Source organism: Electrophorus electricus, chromosome 17, assembly GCF_041902795.1.
Source record: "Electrophorus electricus isolate QZ-2024a chromosome 17, ASM4190279v1, whole genome shotgun sequence".
NCBI classification, from domain to species: domain Eukaryota; kingdom Metazoa; phylum Chordata; class Actinopteri; order Gymnotiformes; family Gymnotidae; genus Electrophorus; species Electrophorus electricus.
The window spans coordinates 10,260,857-10,274,331 of record NC_137513.1 but is presented as its reverse complement, the minus strand read 5'-3'; the positions used below and the strand labels follow the sequence as shown (position 1 = coordinate 10,274,331).

General features: G+C 41.9%; 1 protein-coding gene across 3 annotated transcripts in view; it reads left to right on the top strand.

The window, feature by feature from the left end:
- Nucleotides 1-184: 184 nt before the first annotated feature.
- eif4g1b (eukaryotic translation initiation factor 4 gamma, 1b) overlaps nt 185-13,475 on the top strand; it is a 33,883-nt gene continuing 20,592 nt past the window's right edge. Inside the window, exons 1-10 of one of the 3 annotated variants that reach the window (XM_035533928.2) lie at nt 185-276; nt 456-640; nt 6,166-6,234; nt 6,363-6,499; nt 7,156-7,233; nt 7,648-7,680; nt 7,869-7,889; nt 8,815-9,012; nt 10,711-10,795; nt 11,574-11,633. In XM_035533928.2, the coding sequence (XP_035389821.1) occupies nt 6,407-6,499; nt 7,156-7,233; nt 7,648-7,680; nt 7,869-7,889; nt 8,815-9,012; nt 10,711-10,795; nt 11,574-11,633 (568 nt within the window). In that variant the 5' untranslated portion in view covers nt 185-276; nt 456-640; nt 6,166-6,234; nt 6,363-6,406. The remainder of the gene's footprint in view (nt 277-455; nt 641-6,165; nt 6,235-6,362; nt 6,500-7,155; nt 7,234-7,647; nt 7,681-7,868; nt 7,890-8,814; nt 9,013-10,710; nt 10,796-11,573; nt 11,634-13,475) is intronic. The other 2 variants (XM_081699678.1, XM_035533929.2) reach the window with 2 other exon arrangements.

Genomic DNA, 13,475 nt, shown 5'->3' with positions numbered 1-13,475 from the left:
AACTGTCTTGAGGTTAACGGTCTTGAACCACAGAATACCTTATAAATAAAGTAAATGTTAAGCGGGGCAGCATTTATTTAAACACCTTTACACTTTCTATTTAAAACCAAAGACGGTATATATAGTCTATGTTTAAAACATGTAATCAGAAACGTGTCGTCCTTTCTCAATCCTTTCTCTGTCACCTGACAGGGAATTCCTATTGTCATTATGACGGAAATTGTCTTGCAAGCTTCCGGAGGGATTCTGTCCGGTCCTACGGACTCAAGGAGAAAGGTAACGTCATAGTTGTTCTGTTCGTTTTTATTTTAAAAAATAACCGATATAAGGGTTTCTGCGTTCTTGAAAAATGCTTTCCTTTGGTGGACGTCATTGTTGCCCCCCTACAGGGACGCGGCATTTATCAGTAGTTTGTAAACTCACAAGTCTCCGTCTTGTTTTGTTGTGTTTCGCAGGGAAATATTGTATGCGTACCAGTGCTTATCCTCACTCTAATCGGACATCGTATAATCTCATGTTGGATCTTGAGGATAAGTGCTCGAATCTGTAAAACGAAGTTGCACAGAAAGGGCAGCCATCTCTGGAAAGACCCCCTTGTTCCCGGTGTCACTGATCCACGACAAAACTTCGCTTCTTTCTTGTGAGTAACCGTTAACTTCGCCGGTTAGCAACTGAGCCAGCTAACTAGTTATCTGTGTTGATGGCAAGATAACAATAATGTTAGATAAAGAGCTAGCTGCTTGCTGTCATTCGCCAAATTTGGGTATCGCGAATGGGGTTGTATATGTGTCACGTTGGTTTATGGCTTACTTAGTAGTGAGTAAGCAATAATACAGCCTGGTTCTGGCTAGCCCGTTAAGCGTCGACAGATTAGCGATTCTTCGCAGTATACACCAGAACGTGGTTAGTTACTAGCTAAATTAAATCAAATACGTTTTCAACTTTAGATATATGTCTGCGTTGTATTGGTCATCAGTTACATGAAGCTCCGAGTGACCATCCCTATTAGTCCTTTCGCTAGTCAGCACTGTTTCGTTGCTCAATTAATTGCAGGCTATCTAGTTTAGCTAGCTGTAACTTTACTGTCTAAAGGGTCCTCTGACATTTGTCAAAGAGGAAGATTAATATACGGCTCCTGCACAAATAGCTAACGTTTTAATGAGAATGCAGGGTTTGCCTTGAGTCCAGGCCAGTGTCCGTGGATGAAGGATTGTAGTTTGCTAAACCCGCTAAGCCAGAGGCGACGTTGTTCGAAATTACTGTTTTAAGGTACAGCCAAAATGTCAGCAAGTACTGTATCTATTATAGCTAATTTTGCGCGCTTTTGAGTTGTTTCAGCAGTAATTTTGTCTACATCGCTGATCATTTTGTACAGTGTTTCTTGAGTTATTTTCCGTTGGCCCTTGTAACTTTATCTAAGATGGTATTCTGACATTGTTAGTGTCCGACTGAATAGTGAAACAGAGCTGGTAGGTTGGGAATTATAGTGTAATGTTCTCTTTTTGTCACTTGGATTGATATGTCCGTTAAACAAGCTAGCTAGCGAGTTTCATTGTGCGGATGATATAACGTTAGATCGCTAACGCTAGCTAACATGTCAAATCAGACTTGAGTAGTAACCTAGCTTGGTTAGGTGTCTTGTCTTTCAGTTGAAACATCAGTAGTTACAGGCCTAGATAGCTGTGCGGTAAGATGGGTTGGCTAGCTAGCGAACCGGACAGCCGTGGTAGTGGTCCTGAATTTGAAGCATACCGATAAATCTATTTTAGCTAGCTAATCTTCAGTCGAAATGAGTCGTGATGGTTTGGGATAGCCCGGAACTCTATACTAGCTACTTGTCCAAGTTTTACAATACCAGCGATGTTGTGTTGTGCATGTATCCGATATACATTCTTGCTATTTAGCCTTTGTGGAAGTTACTGGGTGGTGTTACTGGGATGAAGGTGATGTTACTGGGCTGACACGTCAAGGCCCCGAGGAATGAACGGGCTAGCTAGCTTTACACAGCTATCTGCAAAGTCTGTGCTGTAACCGTTGTTGGTTAATGATGTTCTTCACAAGACAGTAATTAGAATAATTTATTGATTTGTTATTTTTATCATACTACAGCTTTGCTCTGCCAATTAATGTTCGACTGTAGTGGGACGCCGGTTTTAACTGACGCGAGCGGCAGCGCGCGCCAAAGCCTGGACCTTTCACGTGTTCTTTTAGCGCTCCCGACGGAGACGCGACCAAACATGGCGACTCGCTACACTCACACACCCGCCGCACATCTCGCGTTACCGCACCGGGAATGAGGGACTCAACCCGTGTACAAGGACGTGTAAAGCAGTAGATACAGCATCTGCACAGTGCCAGGCAGGCTTGCTGTTCTATCGGTGTTGATGTAGTTTCTGTGATTTCTGTCACTTTATTATTTATTTATTTATTATGATCGTTTTCTTTTGTGCAGCCCTTTTTTTTTTTGCAACAATTAAACTGTTGAAGAAGCGCAGTGGTAGTCATTAAAGACATTTTAGACTGGCCAGCTGCTTTGTTATGGAGGTTGGCTTGCAGATCAGGCTGGTACCCTGCATGAGTGGACACTTTTTGTAGAGTGAATAAAATGTGGCTCATTGATGTAATGCTCTCAGTTCTAAAGTACCAACTGATCATATAATAGGATTGAGATGCTGATTTTCATTTATTATTATTTTAAATCGTTGCAGCTGATGAAATGGCAATTTCCAGACCAATCTCAACAGGAGACCCAAATCTCTCCTGTTATCTCAAAAGTAGCCCCAAATTGAAAGTGTGAAGACTCTTTATGAAGTCGGTGGCTTTGTCATAAGCCAGCAGTCAGTTTGTGTCTACCCTCCTAGAGGAGCGCAGTAACATGTTTGTATCTGGATGCCTGAATCAGTACACCACCACCTAAACTCCGCTTAAGTATTTGACAATCTTCCAAACTGCCATCCAGTCAAAGTTCATTATCTGTCTAAAAAATGGGCAGAGCCCCACTGCACCTTCATGCTGGAACCGTGCGTGTGTGTGTTTGTGTGTGTTTGTGTGTGTGTGTGTGTGTGTGTGTGTTTGTTTGCAACTGTTATATTTGTTAGTCACCATTGCATGGTTGCCACACTAGTGAGCACCATCTCAAATTGCAGATAATATCTCAAATGCATGTTTTGTGTCCGAACTGCTAAAGAGGCACAGATGGGATTTCAGCTGTATGTGTGCTATTTGCATGTGTGTCTGTTCTTGTGTTTTCGTGGGGGGGGGGTCCTTGGGTATATTTAGAGATTATGCAACACTAACTGAACTCCCCATCCCCCAAGTATGCAAAGCAAGGAGTGTTTGGGAGATGACCCCCCCACCCCCGGCCATAAAACATTGCTGGTCTGCATTTGTTGAATGCTTACTTTGATGATTTTTGATTATTATTAATGGCTATATTGTCCAAGACTTATCCACCACTCTAAATATCAGGAATACAGTAATTACTCTACATGGAGACTGTGCTTATTTAACAAGGAGCTTACACTGAAACTAAAAGCATAGATGTATTGTTGACAGCTTTTTTTGGTTATGCTGTGTAAAGATTTTGAATCATTTAAGTTCCTGCATGAAAAACATTTGCAGGTTAGCCATCATGAGACTCTTATACAGTATGTTGTATTGAACATCATTGCTCTTATACAATATGCTGTCTTGAACATCATTGCTGTTCAGTAGACTTATTTTGAAGTTCAAAATGAAACATGTTTATGCTACTATGTGATTAATTATGAAATATTAAAAACAATAATATTAACATTGTATATGGATACTTGTATGGAAACACCATTGAACATTGGAATCTTGTAAACTAGTTTGCAGGCCATCCCAAGTTGGTTGATATGACTCTAATGACCCACTCAAACCTGCTCAGAAATGTTTCAAACCTTTAGTCACTAATGTCTGTCAGTCATTAGTTATTCCTGTGTAGTTGTTATTTCAGTCACTGAAATCTCCTACTTGTTGCTTTTCTTATAACAGATGCTATGTAGTTATAGTACCAGTGAGATGTATCTTCTGCTGTGACAGAACTAAAGGTTGTGATATTTGATATTTCATATCTGCATTGCTGATGCGGGTGTGCAAGTTCAGGGCTTCTTCAACCATCTAGTTATCACGCAAGGTCTTCATGACCGAGTAAACGGGTAGATACTAGACTGATGTTGGCATCAAGTCTTCCCAGGGTAGTAGGACCAGAGTTGGTTTAAGTTAGTCAGGTGCTGGTGAGACTTAAAAAGGCATGGTCATTACCACTGACCTTGGCATAAACTGAGGACTCCAATGATGAGTCACAAATGCCTTCATAGTGCATTTCAACCCTCATGGCTCACCATGCTGCTGTTCTGCACCAGCTCCCAGCACACCTGTGGCAGTCAACAGACTCATGGCTGTCCCCTACTGGTCACGATTCATATCCCAAAAGTGACAGACAGTACCATGCCTGGTTGAATTTACCACTTTTAGTCTCCATCTTGCCTTTCTATTTTCCTTTGCACTTTTCTCTTAGAGCTCTGTGTTTTAGCCACCTCTGCAGTGACACAGAGCTTGATTTTGCATTGTGATTGCACATAGTGACTCTACTCGGACACCATCATGAAATCAATATGCAGTAAACCTTTCTTGCTTGCTAGGACGTAATTGGCGATGTAAATGACTGGCTCACTCTCCTCCCAGCTGCCAAGTCCAGTATCAGGATGGAAGACTTGAGCCCAGAAGGGCTGTACAATATATCGTCTGTTACTCGTTATTGAAGTTTTGGCCTTTGCAATACTGATATTTCCACAGTTTTTCACCAATCGCGAAATGTTTATATAGTATGCTTTGACGATTCTGACCAATCTCAGATGTTCCAGATGAGTATTTTCTATGTGTTTTGATAACTGAATTATGTAAATGTTGTTAATTGTTTTTTTTTCTCGTCAAAATAAAGCTGGCCAGCTTTTATCCATGACACAAAGGGATCACTAGTGTGTTTTTAAAATATTTCTAGGTACACTGTAATTGCAAAATATAACACTGTCATCATCATTTATCCATACCATTCAGCACTTGAGCCCAGATGGCCACAGAGTATATGAATGTCATCTTATTCTAGCTAATTATGTAACTGTGCAGCCTTGCAGGTCATGTCAACTTAAGTCAGATTTGCTTATAGCGTGCCTTTTACGACAGCTATTGTCTCAAAGCAACTTTATCGACCTCCGGTCTATAAGCCCCCAGTGAGAAAGCCAAAGTCGACAGTGGTAGGAAAAAACACCCTAAGAGCATGAGGAGGAACCAAGACTCAAAGGGGAAGCCCATCCTCCTCTGGTCAACACCAGACAGTGCAACAGGAACAAAATAAGCAATCAAGACCAAAATAAGTGATAAGAGCAACATAAGCAATGAAGTCTATTCTGGAGGGTTTCTGAGTGGCACAACAGAAAAGCATTTGCCCTGACTTTGAGAGATTGTGAGCCTGAGGGAGCGGGGGAGGCATTCTCTCTGTCTCTCTCTACCTTGTCAATTACAGGGACAATGACTCCTGTTACTAACCAGTCAGCTCATGCATCAGAAACGGGTGGATGGCACTACCCACTGAGTATGTTGCTCCGCCCACTGACTCTGCATGTGCCAAAGCTCGAAAAGACATGGTGATTGGCTGTACGTGCCACAGAGGAAGCTTGTGACAGCCCTCGCCATCATTTTTAGAGTGTTTTGGCCACTGTCGCGTGACAGGAGAGTTACCTGACAGGTTTAAATTGGACTCAATTAAATTAGGGAGAAAATCGTGAGGGGGAAAATATAAAAAAACAGAAAACCCAAAAGAGAAGTCAGGATTCAATGAGTGCAAGTTTGTCTGGCACAGGAAGCACTCAGGAACAGCTGCCCAGTATTCAGCCTAGCAGATTCTAGTCGGCCTAGTGCCTCCCTGATGTTCTGGGAGTGAGGTTTAAGGTCCAGGCAATTACATGTGCTAATCGCATGGAAAGCTAAAATTTTTCACATTCAGTGATAAAGAAGCTGTTTGAATGTCTTGTCTCACACACACACACACACACACACACACACTGTTCTCAGTGTGCAAAAGTGAGATTCATCATGTTTGTGCCATGTTTCTGACCTTTACCCCCTCCCCACCTCTGATAGGCTGACCGACTGACAGCCAGCGTAGGATAACACACAGTCCTTCCACAGTGTCCAACACGTTTAATAACAGTGAGTTCGAAGTTTTTGTGTGTGTCGGGGTGGGGTGGGGTGGGGGGGATGTTTGTTTGTATCTTTGTTGTGCATTTTGTTTTGCTCTCTATCTGCTAGCCATTATGCTTCTCTCTCTTTCCCCACAGCTTTCCTCAGTAGATGGGTGGGGCTCAATGCAGACCCAGATGAAATGAATAAAGCAACACAGTCTCTGACAGGAGCCCCTTCCACTTCCCCCCACCCCCCTGCGCCCCTCCCGGCACCCTCCCCAGGCCTGTCCCAGGTAATTCCACAGGCCAGACGTGCCCGTTCAAAACCTTCCTGTTTTAGCTTTAGTTTCGAAATGAATCCCTTAGACACACATACACACTTGTGTTATGTATTCATTTATGGTGCTGTGGATTTGATTTTGAATGGATACAACTGCCATTTTTACCCATCAGTCTGCACCTAATCACCGATTGTGAAGAATTGAAAACATTTTTTGACAGTTTTGAAAATGAATTAAAATTCAAAAACTTATTTCCTTTTCACAAAAGCATTTAAACCTTTTGCTGTGTCACTCCAGATTGTGATTAGTTGCATCCTGTTTGGTTAAATTATTCTTAACCTGCAGTGGAGTCCACCTTTTGTAATTTGAATTGACTGGACATTGTTTGGAAAGGCACACTCTTGGGTCTGTAAGTGCCTACAATTTCCACTGTTTTGTCAGGACAAAAACAAAGCCAAGCAGTCCAAGGTCATTATGGGTGATTAAGTGTAGCTCGATGGATTAAAATGGTGTACAGCAAGGGGTCTTAATACTTCCTGTATCCACTCTATATAGTATAGTGTGGGCACCACCTAGTTATTAACTGGTATAGATGTAACTGATGAGAGAGTGTCATCTTAATAACATGGTGTTTTGTAAACTGAAATCCTCTTCCTTTGTGTCTCCAGCCAAACTTTCCAGCCTCTCAACCAGTGGTTTTTGCCACTCCCCCTCCCCAAATGAACCCCGCAGCCCAGCCCCGACAGGTATGTCACCCCAAACAGAGCATGCTAGTGGACCGTCATGGTAACGTATCCCTGTGAAAAACATTTTTTTCTGTTCAAAACCGGAAGCTATAATCACTTGTCAGATTAAAACGACAAAGAAAGGTTTCAGAGAAAATGCTAGGAAGAGTGACCTGTTTAGTTAAAAAGCCTAATGTATAATGTATAGCAACAAACATGTGTTAGTGTGCTGGGTGAAAGAAGTGGTGGGGGGGGGGGGGGGTAATGGAGAAAAGGTAGGCGGTTGCCTGAATCCTCCTAGCTATGAACATGTGTGCGCGAGAGCGTGTTCTCACGTGCAGAAGTAGTTCAAGCGCTCTTCATTTTTCCTGCTCTGGCTTCTGTTGCTTGAACACTGATGCCTGCTTGTGTGTCTGTCTGGCTTTCTTTTTCTAGTTTGCACCAGGGCCTAGAGCTTTACACCAACAGGTACTAACACCCGTCACTTACACGCATACATGTAAACACATGCATACGCACACAGAGTTACAGGCTTTCTGTGCACGCTGCAGTTGTTAAACTAACTCTGCTTGTGGATAATGTGCACTCTCTCGTTTTTCCTTCTCTTCTTTTCCTGTGTGCGTGCACGCACATGTCTGTGTGTTGTGCTCCTGAAGGGAGGCTTCAGGTCACTGCAGGTAACCCATCCTCATCTCTTTACCCACTCTGATGTCTCTGTAGGGTGGGGTATATCCAGACCACCGTCTACGTTCCACTCCAAGCAAATCAATTATTCATCCTCCCAAACACCTGACTGTTGGCCAGGCCTTGGCCTCGTTTTACATTAGCCATTTTACAGCTGTGAAATAAACTGAGGCTAGAATTAACACACAAATTTGCATGTTAAAAATTCAAAATAAACCATACTAGTGGTCTATTATGTGTCCCTGTGAGAACAGTTTTATATTCAAAATAAGAGGCTATAAGTACATGCCACAGAAAAGTTTTAAATATTAAATCTTTATCTTTATTTGCATACTTCAGAAATAAGTTTACCTAAGATAGAGGTTTGAATTAAAGCTGCTTTTAGCAGTTTTGTAAAGAACATTCCAAAGAAAACATCCTTAAAGCCATCACTAAAATACTAATAACAAACCTCTGTGAGAAATAAGAAACCTTGAGCTCTGCAAATAGCAGTTAAAAAATGTATGCACAGTTTAGTTGTATTAACCAATCAGGAAACTGTACAGGAAGCTGGTCCTCCTTAGTTAATAATTTTGTGTGTGCAAAATTGGAAGGGTAGGTTTAAGGCTGAGCATGCATGTCTTTGAAGGGCTATATGGAGAGAGGTTTGGCCCCTATCCTCAGCAGTCCCTTATGACATGTCAGCGGTAAACCAAAAGTGGCTGGAAATAACGGATACGTTTTTCTTCATTTACTGGCTGAAATTCTCATGTAATGCTCATTTTTTTGTTGTTGTTGTTTTTTATATATTTAATTGTGAATAGTATAAAATGCAATGCTCCCCAGATGTTACTACTGTTTTTTTATGCTTGGTACATCGTTTTCTTGAATATATTCATCAGTCATCACTTCTCTCAATCTCTTTTTGTCTCTCCTCAGCCGTACTATGCTAGTCGGGCCACTTTACCCGCAAACTCTGCTCGTGTTCAGCCTAGCTCCGCGCCCCGGACCATTCCTCCTCCTCATGGAACACACCCTCCTCACGTTTTCCAGCCTGGGTCCCAGATGATGATGATCCCACAGCAGCCAATCAGCTTTCCAAACTCACAGGCCCCTGCCTACTACATACATGGACAGGTAAGACCAAAGATTTATCATATACTACAACATCCATGGTGTTATTGGAATGATGAAACACTAAACTCTGGAATGGTGTTCAAGTACTTTTATAATGCGATCTCTACAAACCTAGATTAAGTAGTTACTTGTTTACCCTGGCCTATATGTGGTTTATTATAGCTTTTCCATTTTATTTATTTATTTATTTTTACTTTAAACTAAAATGTTATATTGTAAATGGTAATTATAACTATATGTATGTATTTATTTTTAACAAGGAATGGACTTTTTGGGTTTTTTTTTAGTGTAATGGACAAGATTTATATCATGGACAATAATTATATATGCAGACAACCCTCTTGTCTTGTCTTTTCTGTCCACTGACCATAGAGAAGCGTGCACACAGGCAGTCACAGTCTCACACATGATGTCAGTCCTCTTACCATGATCAGTGGCAATGGGCGCGCATTCTGCCTCAGAATTTTTGGCTTTGAGAGAAACCTGATGAGTGTGGTTCTGTAGAAATGCATCATGGGTTTTGTGGTCTTCCTGCTACACATTAGTCGGGCCTTGGAAGGAAAAGACATATTTTATCTTGTATGGCTAGTTTCTGGGGATTGTTGAGTGCTAATTATTAATGCCTTAGATTCTCATTTAGTTTTTGTATCAACAAACCAGCAAATGTGCTGAAATTGTAATTGTACCAAAAGGTGCATGACTTCTGGTGGAGTTATACTTTTGTTTTGTTTTATATTTTTTTCCTACCATTCTCCACATCTGTTGAAATTGAGGCCAGAAACTGCAGAATGGTCATTTGAAAACCAGTTGCCCTCTGTTGCATCCTCTCCTACACTGTAGTTTTAAAAGGCCACTTTTACAAGACTTCAGCATTGTACAGTTTCACTTTTTCACATTCTAACAGACTCGGTTTAGCTTCTGAAGAGCTCGAGAGCTAGCTGACAACTCGAGGCAGGTACTTTTGAGCTAGAGTGCACGCTGAGATGTGGTGCTGTGACCCGTCAGACTGTGCGGCCAGAGTGCCCTGTGGTGTATGCAGTAGATGTGCATAGGCGCTGTTTCAGGCTCTGTTCTGCAGTCAAGTGCGTGACCCTGCGCTTGACCCTACGCTGACCAGTGGGGCGGTGTACATGAAGAACAGGCAGGGTCGGTAATAGGCCTGAGTCAGCAGGTAGAGAGATGAATGCAGGGCACCAGCTATGCTGTCTCTAGGGAGATCAGGAGAAGTGTTTAGGTAGGGGTGCCTTTTGTCTACCTGTGTGTGCCTGTGCGTGTGTTTGCCTGCGTGAGTATCAGAGAATGCCTTTGTGTAAGCCACATTCAGACATATGCAAATACACGGATTCTGCTGATGTCCCCACATAGCCTTTCAAAAGGGTGCTAGTCAGGTCACTGGTTCGACTCTCCTAATTATCGTTGGACACTGAAGTGTGTATGCCTGTGTGTAGGCGCTTAGGTGTCTGTAGGCTTGTACTCTGTGTTACTGGAAATTTTGTTAGGAATGAGAAATGGAACAGGGCAAGGATGTTCCAGCTCATGGCATGTGGTGATGGAGAGAACAGTGAGTGCGTGCATGTCTGAGCACGCATGTGTATGTGTTAATCTGAGTGAGATGCATTCAGTCATTCTTATGTGTATAAACACTGTTTGTTTTTTTTTCTCTCTCTCTCTCTCTCTCTCTTTCTCTCTCTCTCTCAGTACCGCCCTTCCTACGTGACACCCCAGCAGTACCAGGTGGCTGGTTCTCCAGGGTTCTACCCTGGATCCAGCCCAGCTGAGTATGGTATGTATGGATACCAATCACACATATGCTGATCTCACTATAGCTAGAATGGATCACTTTTTGTGTGTGTGTGTGTGTGGGTGATCAAAGTAATCAGAGTGCCCTTGTCAACCAGACTATGCTGTAAAATCTCAGTGGTTTCTCACTATTTGTAACTAGTAGCATCTGATAACTGAAACCTAAGTAGTGTCTGTGAATAGTAATCTGTTTGTGGAATGTCTTTGTATGAGATCATCAGGCTTATTTTCGATTGTCCTCATACATGTGAAAGTCTAGCTCTGAGCACTCTCCACCCTAGCAGCCTAATTACAAACCCGGTGACTTTCCTGAACCCTCTGTTTTGTCTTGTGCTGATTTGGCTGCTGCTGTTATGGGCTTTTGTGCTTTTCGTTCACGCTCTCTAATATAATAATGAGTGTTTGAAGAAAATCAGTACCTTGTAGTAAGATGCTGCTGTAAACTGTTGGTGTGTTTTTGGATAAATACATAATGCCTAGTTTAATTTATTTCTGCATTAATGTATTTATTCCCTGTCATCTAGTACTGGTATTTACCCAGCTGTGGCAGTATTAGCTACCTCTCAAACCTTTTTCTAACCATTTCACCAAAAGAAAAAAAAAAGGGGGGGGGGGGTGTGCAAAACTTAACATCTCATAAGTTTCATGACCGGAAAGGCATGCACAAATGGAAAGAGTATTTTGAGAGTGTATTGTGGACATGATTTTTTGTAGCAGAAATTAATTTCAGTCTTTGTTTTATATTGATCTATTCACAACAGACTTCATCACAGAACAGCATTACAAAAATCTGGTCCAGACTGATAAAGAGCAAGCCAAAGGTAATGGTGGCCAGGAGAAGCTCTCAAATGGTGTGAGAAGGAGAGCTTTTGAGGAGCCAGTCTAAAAAGGGGACCCTAGTCCACCTAATACACCTAATAGTGTGAGTTTGATCTGAAATGACGAGTAAAACTTAAGCATGGGAATCGTACAGGCCATGGGTGTGATATGCTAACGACCAATAATAAGAGCCTGGTGATCGCGGGATAACCTACCTGCTGTGCTAAAATGAGGACATGGGGGTTCAGAACCTCAGTGTCAGCATAAAACAGGTTTAATATGTTAAAAACAACAGGGTTCATGCAGGAGTTGGAATCCAGATGCTTCTGAGCAAGGACAGATGTTTTAACAGTTGAAAAGGGCTGGGAAAACCTCTGGAACCTGCATATGGGGCTGTTCAAGACAGCAGGAGGTGAACTACACATTCCCATAGCTCAAGAGTGAGACTATCCATAACACGGCAGCGAATCAGGATTCCAAACCGAAATATGGTAGCAAACATCAGACTGGTTTCTCGGTCTTGGGTAGAACAGTCTGGACATAGTATTACTATTTTGTTAAGAAAGCTTGATTGACAGTCTGCTGTCACAGGCTTGCAGCCTTCCAAGCTAGTCTAGCAGAGCTGAATATAATGGTGCAATCAGAGGGAACCATACATGATAGAACCTACCAGTGAAAACTTAGCAACTTCTGTGTTTCCAGTACCAGACTCTTGCGGGTGTGAATGGAATGGTAGGTTTTTGTTTTCTATCAGGATGAAAAAAATTAAAGGTTTACGCACAGAGAGCTATCTCTGTGGACAATGGAAAAAATTTCAGTCTGAATTCCAGATTAGTAGCGACATTTTGTAACTAATATGGAATTTAGCAACCTACTAGTATCAGTAAAATAGGGCCAACATGGCCAAGCATTCTTGTTCCAATAAGCACCGGCAGCTTCATTCTGGAATAAATAGAGCTTGTTTAGATTCCAGTTTTAACATCCCAATGGCAAGGTCTATTCCAACTTCTTGGTGATAAAGGCATGCCCCCCACATAGATATTATAGATTTATAGGCATGTGATATAATGCTTAGGAACTATTGGACAATTTAAACGTATTTGTTTAAAAGAGACAGCTCTTGTTTATAGTTGGCTGTACTGCTACAGGACTCCAGCTCTGTTCCACTTGTTTGATTGCTAGTATTGTATCACCTAACTTGTTTCCATATTTCCCAAGTCAGACTTGGAGTAAATCTGAAATTGGCTATGCATGTGTTTATGAACCCATTGGAACTTGAGACCTTGAGCAGATCTATACCTACTTAGGGCTACTGTTGTGTAGGAAGATGTATCGGTAAATCAGTCAATATTTAGATGGATATCCTATTTGTATGTGAGGGTCCTATTGGCTCCCATTATTAAGGGAAGGAGTTGTCAGGTGTCTGGTTTCAAGTGCTTACACTGATTGATGCTTGCACTTGATTGACCGTGGCCTCCTGGCCACAAAGGAGCGCTGTGAGTGTTCACTTCTTGGGTAAAGCCCTGTTCCTCCATGCGGATCACATTGAGGATAAGTTACGCCCTTTAGAGTGACTAAACAACTTCTGTCAATTGGGAATGACTTTCATATAGTTGTTGGTATGATTATCATGCACAAACTTGGAAACACCCATCCACACAGCACACTTTCTTGTCAAGGTGGTCATGTGGGAGCGTGTTATTTTTATCACGTTGCTGAGTGATTTTAGCCCCCAACTTCCAATACTGTCAGTGCAATCCTCCCCAAGGGATCAAATCACTTGGTCAAAAAAAGAAAAAGAAGAAAAAAAAACAAAAACAAAAAAAACATCCTGTTGTCAGGTC